A 10902-nucleotide genomic window follows, 5' to 3' on the forward strand; every position below is an offset into this window, starting at 1 on the left:
GTTAGTTCATTAAGGCCAGCTATCTGTCAGTTAGTTCATTAAGGCCAGCTGTCTGTTTAGTTAGTTCATTAAGGCCAGCTGTCTGTCAGTTAGTTCATTAAGGCCAGCTGTCTGTCAGTTAGTTCATTAAGGCCAGCTGTCTGTCAGTTAGTTCATTAAGGCCAGCTGTCTGTTTAGTTAGTTCATTAAGGCCAGCTGTCTGTCAGTTAGTTCTTTAAGGCCAGCTGTCTGTTCAGTTAGTTCATTAAGGCCAGCTGTCTGTCAGTTAGTTCATTAAGGCCAGCTGTCTGTCAGTTAGTTCATTAAGGCCAGCTGTCTGTTTAGTTAGTTCATTAAGGCCAGCTGTCTGTCAGTTAGTTCTTTAAGGCCAGCTGTCTGTTCAGTTAGTTCATTAAGGCCAGCTGTCTGTCAGTTAGTTCATTAAGGCCAGCTGTCTGTCAGTTAGTTCATTAAGGCCAGCTGTCTGTTTAGTTAGTTCATTAAGGCCAGCTGTCTGTCAGTTAGTTCTTTAAGGCCAGCTGTCTGTTTAGTTAGTTCATTAAGGCCAGCTGTCTGTTTAGTTAGTTCATTAAGGCCAGCTGTCTGTCAGTTAGTTCTTTAAGGCCAGCTGTCTGTCAGTTAGTTCATTAAGGCCAGCTGTCTGTCAGTTAGTTCATTAAGGCCAGCTGTCTGTTTAGTTAGTTCATTAAGGCCAGCTGTCTGTCAGTTAGTTCTTTAAGGCCAGCTGTCTGTCAGTTAGTTCATTAAGGCCAGCTGTCTGTCAGTTAGTTCATTAAGGCCAGCTGTCTGTTTAGTTAGTTCATTAAGGCCAGCTGTCTGTCAGTTAGTTCATTAAGGCCAGCTGTCTGTCAGTTAGTTCATTAAGGCCAGCTGTCTGTTTAGTTAGTTCATTAAGGCCAGCTGTCTGTCAGTTAGTTCTTTAAGGCCAGCTGTCTGTTCAGTTAGTTCATTAAGGCCAGCTGTCTGTCAGTTAGTTCATTAAGGCCAGCTGTCTGTCAGTCATTTTATGGTTTTACCAGACAGATTGACTATAATGTATATTGTTGTCTATATTCACCATAAATCACTTTGCGTTTGAAAATTACCCCAAAATAAATCACAAAGTAAAAATGTATATTACTACATCATTCCCCAGTGTCAGCAGATATGACCATGTTAAACTATGAGCTAGACATTAAGGGAACGTATAGTATTACATCATTCCCAGTGTCAGCAGATATGACCATGTTAAACTATGAGCTAGACATTAAGGGAACGTATAGTATTACATCATTCCCAGTGTCAGCAGATATGACCATGTTAAACTATGAGCCAGACATTAAGGGAACGTATAGTATTACATCATTCCCCAGTGTCAGCAGATATGACCATGTTAAACTATGAGCTAGACATTAAGGGAACGTATAGTATTACATCATTCCCAGTGTCAGCAGATATGACCATGTTAAACTATGAGCTAGACATTAAGGGAACGTATAGTATTACATCATTCCCAGTGTCAGCAGATATGACCATGTTAAACTATGAGCCAGACATTAAGGGAACGTATAGTATTACATCATTCCCCAGTGTCAGCAGATATGACCATGTTAAACTATGAGCTAGACATTAAGGGAACGTATAGTATTACATCATTCCCCAGTGTCAGCAGATATGACCATGTTAAACTATGAGCTAGACATTAAGGGAACGTATATTACTACATCATTCCCCAGTGTCAGCAGATATGACCATGTTAAACTATGAGCTAGACATTAAGGGAACGTACATTATTACATCAACGTATATTATATTACGTAACGTACGTGAGCTCTTGAAGTCCTTCTTCTTGAGTTTCCTCCTGATCATGGTTCCTCTGGGGCTGGTGGGGTACATGTTCCTGGGCAGGGTGCTCATGTTGAGGGAGCTCAGACTGTAGGTACTCATAGAGGTAGGAGAGAAGGAGGAGCCTAGAGCTGTACGAGGAGGAGAGAGAGAGGAGAAGAGAGAGGGATTAGAAAAGACAGGGATGGAGAAGAGAGAGGGATGGATAAGAGAGAGGGGTCGATAAGAGAGAGAGATGAAGAAGAGAGGGATGGAGAAGAGAGAGGGATCGATAAGAGAGAGGGATGGAGAAGAGAGAGGGATCGATAAGAGAGAGGGATGGATAAGAGAGGGATCGATAAGAGGGATGGAGAAGAGAGGGATGGAGAAGAGAGAGGGATCGATAAGAGAGAGGAGAGGGATGGAGAAGAGAGAGGGATCGATAAGAGAGAGGAGAGGGATGGAGAAGAGAGAGGGATCGATAAGAGAGAGGGATGGAGAAGAGAGGGATCGATAAGAGAGAGGAGAGGGATGGAGAAGAGAGGGATCGATAAGAGAGAGGGATGGAGAAGAGAAACTAACATACTATAACTCTAATACTGAGTCTATATTGTCTCTGTCCCCTCTAATACTGAGTCTATATTGTCTCTGTCCCCTCTAATACTGAGTCTATATTGTCTCTGTCCCCTCTAATACTGAGTCTATATTGTCTCTGTCCCCTCTAATACTGAGTCTATATTGTCTCTGTCCCCTCTAATACTGAATCTATATTGTCTCTGTCCCCTCTAATACTGAGTCTATATTGTCTCTGTCCCCTCTAATACTGAGTCTATATTGTCTCTGTCCCCTCTAATACTGAGTCTATATTGTCTCTGTCCCCTCTAATACTGAGTCTATATTGTCTCTGTCCCCTCTAATACTGAGTCTATATTGTCTCTGTCCCCTCTAATACTGAATCTATATTGTCTCTGTCCCCTCTAACACTGAGTCTATACTGTCTCTGTCCCTGAGTCTATATTATGTGTGTGCAACAATACCCCGGTCATCTCTTAGACTAACTACTCTGAGCCTGAGACAAAGCCTGTGTATCATTCAGTACCCGGTAATGAGACCATCACAGACAACCAGTCTCTAAGCCCTGTGTGTGTGTGTGTGTGTGTGTGTGTGTGTGTGTAAGTCCTGTAATCCATCTGCTAATTAAGAAATAAAATCCAGGCTAAGGCTAATAAATGCCAACTAATTGTCTCAGGCTGACAGGGGACAGGAGACAGGAGACAGGGGACAGGGGTTCAGGAGACAGGGGACAGGGGTTCAGGAGACAGGGGACAGGAGACAGGGGACAAGAGACAGGGGACAGGAGACAGGGGACCGGAGACAGGGGACAGGAGACATGAGACAGGGGACAAGAGACAGGGGACAGGGGACCGGAGACATGGGTTCAGGGGACAGGAGTTCAGGAGACAGGGGACAAGAGACAGGGGACAAGAGACATGGGACTGGGGACAGGGGTTCAGGGGACAGGAGACATGGGACAGGAGTTCAGGGGACAGGTACAGGGGTTCAGGAGACAGGGGACATGAGACAGGGGGCAGGGGACAAGAGACAGGGGACAAGAGACAGGGGACCGGAGACAGGGGACAGGAGACATGAGACAGGGGGCAGGGGACAAGAGACAGGGGACAAGAGACAGGGGACCGGAGACAAGAGACAGGGGACCGGAGACAAGAGACAGGGGACAAGAGACAGGGGACAAGAGACAGGGGACCGGAGACAGGGGACCGGAGACAGGGGACCGGAGACAGGGGACAAGAGACAGGGGACAAGAGACAGGGGAAAAGAGACAGGAGACATGAGACAGGGGACAGGAGACATGAGACAGGGGACAATAGACAGGGGACAAGAGACAGGGGACAAGAGACAGGGGACCGGAGACAGGAGACAGGAGACAGGGGACAAGAGACAGGGGACAAGAGACATGGGACAGGGGTTCAGGGGACAGGAGACATGGGACAGGAGTTCAGGGGACAGGGACAGGGGTTCAGGAGACAGGGGACATGAGACAGGGGGCAGGGGACAGGAGACAGGGGGCAGGGGACAGGAGACAGGGGGCAGGAGACATGAGACAGGGGGCAGGGGACAGGAGACAGGGGACAGGAGACAGGGGGCAGGAGACAGGGGACAGGAGACATGAGACAGGGGACAGGAGACAGGGGGCAGGAGACAGGGGACAGGAGACAGGGGGCAGGAGACAGGGGGCAGGAGACAGGGGACAGGAGACAGGGGACAGGAGACAGGGGCAGGGGACAAGAGACAGGGGGCAGGGGACAGGAGACATGGGACAGGAGTTCAGGGGACAGGTACAGGGGTTCAGGAGACAGGGGACATGAGACAGGGGGCAGGGGACAGGAGACAGGGGACAGGAGACAGGGGTTCAGGAGACAGGGGACATTAGTTCAGGGGACAGGAGACTGGGGACAGGAGACAGGGGTTCAGGAGACTGGGGACAGGAGACAGGGGACGAGAGACAGGGGACAAGAGACAGGGGACAAGTGACTGGGGACAGGGGTTCAGGGGACAGGAGACATGGGACAGGAGTTCAGGGGACAGGTACAGGGGTTCAGGAGACAGGGGACAGGAGTTCAGGGGACAGGTACAGGGGTTCAGGAGACAGGGGGCAGGGGACAGGAGACAGGGGTTCAGGAGACAGGAGACAGGGAAATGAGTTCAGGGGACAGGAGACAGGGGACAGGAGACTGGGGTTCAGGAGACAGGATACATGAGACAGGGGACAGGAGACAGGGGACAAGAGACAGGGGACAGGGTTTCAGGGGACAGGGGACATGAGTTCAGGGGACATGAGACAGGGGACAGGAGACAGGGGACAGGGGACATGAGTTCAGGGGACAGGAGACTGGAGAAAGGGGACAGGGGACATGAGTTCAGGGGACAGGAGACAGGATACATGAGACAGGGGTTCAGGAGACAGGAGACAGGGGACATGAGTTCAGGGGACAGGAGAAAGGGGACAGGAGACAGGGGACAGGGGACATGAGTTCAGGGGACAGGAGACAGGATACAGGGGACATGAGTTCAGGGGACAGGAGACTGGGGACAGGAGACAGGGGACAGGAGACAGGGGTTCAGAGCAGTTCAGGCTCCAGGTGATTCGCTCTTATTACAGTATAATAACCTCCTCGATGGAGTTTGGACACATTGCTGACATTTGAGGATAATTAAGAGATTCTAATTGAAGTATACTGGCCGTGTAGGTCTGACATGTATGGAATAAAACCCACATGTTTTCAATATCAACTCAAACAGGCTCTGTAAAACATTTGGACCCACAAATGAACTCTGACCTCCCATCGATGGCAGAACAAATGAACTCTGACCTCCCATCGATGGCAGAACAAATGAACTCTGACCTCCCATCGATGGCAGAACAAATGAACTCTGACCTCCCATCGATGGCAGAACAAATGAACTCTGACCTCCCATCGATGGCAGAACAAATGAACTCTGACCTCCCATCGATGGCAGAACAAATGAACTCTGACCTCCCATCGATGGCAGAACAAATGAACTCTGACCTCCCATCGATGGCAGAACAAATGAACTCTGACCTCCCATCGATGGCAGAACAAATGAACTCTGACCTCCCATCGATGGCAGAACAAATGAACTCTGACCTCCCATCGATGGCAGAACAAATGAACTCTGACCTCCCATCGATGGCAGAACAAATGAACTCTGACCTCCCATCGATGGCAGAACAAATGAACTCTGACCTCCCATCGATGGCAGAACAAATGAACTCTGACCTCCCATCGATGGCAGAACAAATGAACTCTGACCTCCCATCGATGGCAGAACAAATGAACTCTGACCTCCCATCGATGGCAGAACAAATGAACTCTGACCTCCCATCGATGGCAGAACAAATGAACTCTGACCTCCCATCGATGGCAGAACAAATGAACTCTGACCTCCCAGAACAAATTAAGTCTAGAGATATAAAAAAAAAGCCAGAAATGAAAAAGGAGAAAAACACCAAACGATTTTGAAAGCCATTGATGGGTTTGCAGTGTATTATGGGTAATTGACATCAATCAGGAGAATGGCGCTGTCGTGACAACCTCTATTCACTCTCCTCCCCACAGGGGCTCTGGTCAAAAGTCATCTTAAGAGTGTAGTGTAGGATGCAGCAGGATGCAGCTCTGAGTCTGGAAGACATCTCTCTCTCTCTCCACCTCTCTGCTGAGTTGTCCTTGAGATGCAATGCAGCAGACTAGGAGATGACGGGCTGGATCAATAGCACCAGGAACAAGTGGTGTAATCATGGAGGATGCAGCTCTGAGTGGAGTCTGGAAGGCATCTCTCTCTCTCTCCACCTCTCTGTTGAGTTGTCCTTGAGATGCAATGCAGCAGACTAGGAGATGACGGGCTGGATCAATAGCACCAGGAACAAGTGGTGTAATCATGGAGGATGCAGCTCTGAGTGGAGGGGAGTGTGTTAGCCTTAGCTTGAATAGCACCAGGAACAAGTGGTGTAATCATGGAGGATGCAGCTCTGAGTGGAGGGGAGTGTGTTAGCCTTAGCTTGAATAGCACCAGGAACAAGTGGTGTAATCATGGAGGATGCAGCTCTGAGTGGAGGGGAGTGTGTTAGCCTTAGCTTGGATAGCACCAGGAAGTAGTGGTGTAATCATGGAGGATGCAGCTCTGAGTGGAGGGGAGTGTGTTAGCCTTAGCCTGAATAGCACCAGGAAGTAGTGGTGTAATCATGGAGGATACAGCTCTGAGTGGAGGGGAGTGTGTTAGCCTTAGCCTGAATAGCACCAGGAAGTAGTGGTGTAATCATGGAGGATGCATATCTGAGTGGAGGGGAGTGTGTTAGCCTTAGCCTGAATAGCACCAGGAAGTAGTGGTGTAATCATGGAGGATACAGCTCTGAGTGGAGGGGAGTGTGTTAGCCTTAGCCTGAATAGCACCAGGAAGTAGTGGTGTAATCATGGAGGATGCAGCTCTGAGTGGAGTCAGGAAGTAGTGGTGTAATCATGGAGGATGCAGCTCTGAGTGGAGTCAGGAAGTAGTGGTGTAATCATGGAGGATGCAGCTCTGAGTAGAGTCAGGAAGTAGTGGTGTAATCATGGAGGATGCAGCATTGGCCTGGCTGGTTAAAGGCATGACTTATTTATGAATAGAGAACAGTTTACTTTAAATATAATGTTGATTTTTCCAGTTATAGTTATATATTGACGAGAGAGAGAGAGAGAGAGAGAGAGAGAGAGAGAGAGAGAGAGAGAGAGAGAGGGAGGGACATGGGGAGCAGAGAGAGAGAGAGGGGGAGAGAGAGAGTGAGAGAGACAGAGAGAGAGAGAGAGACAGACAGAAAGAGAGACAGAGAGAGAGAGAGAGAGAGGGGGGGGGTAGAGAGAGAGAGAGAGAGAGAGAGAGAGAGAGAGAGAGAGAGAGAGAGAGAGAGAGAGATCTACTCTACTGTAATCTACCTGGTGTGTGTAGCAGACTGGGCCAATTAGAACATAGTATTAGTGGTTGAGCTGGTGCTATTCATTAACATTGACAAGCTGTCTCAGGAGACCCTCGAAACACCTGGGTCGTCACACACTAAGACACACCAACGCTACGTGACCAGAATACTGATCAGTGATCAGAACAGAACTGGAGACAGCTCTGTGTGTGTCGGAGGTGTGTGTGTGAACCGGAGACAGTTCACCTGGGGCAGTTAACAGGCTAGCCATGTTCACATTGTACGAACATAAGTATCTGTCTCTCTCTCTCTGTCTCTATGTCTCTCTCGCTCTGTCTCTCTCTCTATGTCTCTCTCTCTATGTCTCTCTCTACGTCTTTCTCTCACTGCTCTCTCTCTCTTTATCTCTCTCTATGTTTATCTCTCTCTCCCTCTGAGGGTTTATAAAGACTAATGTCATTCATGTTGTAGTACATCGCTGAATGGTTAGTGGAGAGCCCTTTCTGGTGCCTCCACAATCCAGCATCCCTCCCTGGCCAAGTGGACTGACAGGACTGTATCAGCACTGTGCACCTTGCTTTAATGCCCTAGATGAGGTTATACATACAACACTCAGCTCAGTGACTTTCAGGGACAATGGAGAGATGGAGAGAACCAGAGAGAGAGATGAAGGGGGAGAGATGGAGAGAACCGGAGAGAGAGGTGGAGGGGGAGAGATTGGGAGAGAGAGAGAGAGAGAGAGAAAGAGAAAGATGGAGAGAGCCAGAGATAGATGGAGAAAGCCAGAGAAAGAGAGAGATTGAGAGAACCGGAGAGAGCGATGGAGAATACCCGAGAGAGCGATGGAGAATACCAGAGAGAGAGATGGAGAATACCAGAGAGAGCGATGGAGAATACCAGAGAGAGCGATGGAGAATACCAGAGAGAGAGATGGAGAATACCAGAGAGAGAGATGGAGAATACCAGAGAGAGAGATGGAGAATACCAGAGAGAGAGATGGAGAATACCAGAGAGAGCGATGGAGAATACCAGAGAGAGAGATGGAGAATACCAGAGAGAGAGATGGAGAATACCAGAGAGAGAGATGGAGAATACCAGAGAGAGCGATGGAGAATACCAGAGAGAGATGGAGAATACCGGAGAGAGCGATGGAGAATACCAGAGAGAGCGATGGAGAATACCAGAGAGAGCGATGGAGAATACCAGAGAGAGAGATGGAGAATACCAGAGAGAGCGATGGAGAATACCAGAGAGAGAGATGGAGAATACCAGAGAGAGCGATGGAGAATACCAGAGAGAGAGATGGAGAATACCAGAGAGAGAGATGGAGAATACCAGAGAGAGATGGAGAATACCAGAGAGAGAGATGGAGAATACCAGAGAGAGAGATGGAGAATACCAGAGAGAGAGATGGAGAATACCAGAGAGAGAGATGGAGAATACCAGAGAGAGCGATGGAGAATACCAGAGAGAGAGATGGAGAATACCAGAGAGAGAGATGGAGAATACCAGAGAGAGCGATGGAGAATACCAGAGAGAGATGGAGAATACCAGAGAGAGAGATGGAGAATACCGGAGAGAGCGATGGAGAATACCAGAGAGAGAGATGGAGAATACCAGAGAGAGATGGAGAATACCAGAGAGAGAGATGGAGAATACCAGAGAGAGAGATGGAGAATACCAGAGAGAGCGATGGAGAATACCAGAGAGAGCGATGGAGAATACCAGAGAGAGCGATGGAGAATACCAGAGAGAGAGATGGAGAATACCGGAGAGAGCGATGAAGAATACCAGAGAGAGCGATGGAGAATACCGGAGAGAGAGATGGAGAATACCGGAGAGAGCGATGGAGAATACCAGAGAGAGCGATGGAGAATACCGGAGAGAGAGATGGAGAATACCGGAGAGAGCGATGGAGAATACCAGAGAGAGAGATGGAGAATACCAGAGAGAGAGATGGAGAATACCAGAGAGAGCGATGGAGAATACCAGAGAGAGCGATGGAGAATACCAGAGAGAGCGATGGAGAATACCAGAGAGAGCGATGGAGAATACCGGAGAGAGCGATGGAGAATACCGGAGAGAGCGATGGAGAATACCAGAGAGAGCGATGAAGAGAGCGAGAGAAAGAGAGAGATGGAGAACACTGGAGAGAGATGGAGAACACTGGAGAGAGATGGAAAGAGCCAGAAGAGGACTTTAGTTCTGCTCTATTTTCCTTCAGCCCAGGAAACCAGATGAGAAACAGAAAATATCACTTCAAACCAAAATAAATCTGAGCTCAACAGAAATAAATAGATGAAAGGATCAAAGATGAAGGAGCAGAAGAAGGAGGAGGAGGAGGGAGAGAAGGAGGTGGAGGGAGGAGGATGAGGAGGAGGGAGAGGAGGTGGAGGGAGGAGGATGAGGATGAGGAGGAGGAGGAGGAGGAGGGAGAGGAGGAGGTGGATGGAGAGGAGGAGGAGGGAAAGGAGGAGGAGGAGGAGGAGGAGGGAGAGGAGGTGGATGGAGGAGGATGAGGAGGAGGAGGAGGGAGAGGAGGAGAAGGGAAAGGAGGAGGAGGAGGAGGAGGAGGAGGGAGAGGAGGAGGGAGAGGATGAGGAGGAAGAAGGAGGAGGAGGAGGAGGGAAAGGAGGAGGAGGAGGGAGAGGAGGAGGAGGAGGGAGGGAGGAGGTGGAGGGAGAGGAGAAGGGAGGGAGAGGAGGAGGGAGAGGAGGAGGAGGAGGAGGAGGTGGAGGAGGAGGAGGGAGAGGAGGAGGGAGAGGAGGCAGTGGAGGGAGAGGAGGAGGAGGAAGGAGGAGGGGGAAGGAGGAGGATGAGGAGTAGGGAGAGGAGGAGGCGGACGAGGGAGAGGGGGGAGGTGGAGGGAGAGTAGGAGGGAGAGGAGGAAGGAGGAGGATGAGGAGGAGGGAGAGGAGGAGGCGGAGGATGTGGAGGGAGAGGAGGAGGGAGAGGAGGAGGAGGAAGGAGGAGGGAGAGGAGGAGGATGAGGAGGAGGGAGAGGAGGAGGTGGGGGGAGAGGAGGAGGAGGATGAAGAAGGAGAGGAGAGGAGGAAGAGTAGAAGGAGAAGGAGGAGGAGGAGGAGGAGGAGGAAAAGGAACAAGGAGCAGGGCTAGGAGGAGTAGGACATAGAATACCACAGAAACAAGAGGACTAGGAGGAGAAAGACATAGAAGACCAGAGAAACAAGAGGACTAGAGGAGAGGACCAGGGAAGAGGAGAATAAGGAACATTACGGGGGTTGTTGGGAGAGGTTTTGTGGTGCTTGGAGGCCTGGTGTCTCTGCGACTGGTCAGGATGGTAGGTGTTATAGTGTTGGTAGGGGAGGAAGTTGCTGTTGTTGTTGGCTGAGGAGGACTCCCAGGGAAGGGTCCGCGTGCTTCTCTGCACCTTGACTGATCACAAACAGAGAGAAGCACCACAGGGGATAAGGAGGGGGGGACAAGGTGATTGAAACAAGGGTAAACCATGGGTGAGGGGGGGGGGTAAATACATCAAGGTGAAGGTGTCCAGTCTAGCAGTGGTTTTCAGGAGGATATAACATATAATTTGATTGGGACACAGGGGGGCACAGAAGTCAGGTTAAATCAAGGTGCCCAGTCGTCGT

The 10902-nt window shown here is 49.7% G+C and overlaps 1 protein-coding gene across 1 annotated transcript in view; it reads right to left on the reverse strand.

Annotated features, from left to right (window-relative positions):
• Positions 1–10685, reverse strand: part of LOC135568989 (glutamate receptor-interacting protein 1-like) — a gene marked incomplete at its 3' end in the record, with an annotated part of 39854 nt that extends 29169 nt beyond the window's left edge. Inside the window, exons 1-2 of the mRNA XM_065015777.1 lie at positions 10532–10685; positions 1806–1955 (exon numbers count right to left, since the gene is read on the reverse strand). Coding sequence (XP_064871849.1) covers positions 1806–1926 — 121 coding nt within the window. The remainder of the gene's footprint in view (positions 1–1805; positions 1956–10531) is intronic.
• Positions 10686–10902: the final 217 nt, after the last annotated feature.

Source organism: Oncorhynchus nerka, unplaced genomic scaffold (genome assembly GCF_034236695.1).
Source record: "Oncorhynchus nerka isolate Pitt River unplaced genomic scaffold, Oner_Uvic_2.0 unplaced_scaffold_1281, whole genome shotgun sequence".
Lineage (NCBI taxonomy): Eukaryota > Metazoa > Chordata > Actinopteri > Salmoniformes > Salmonidae > Oncorhynchus > Oncorhynchus nerka.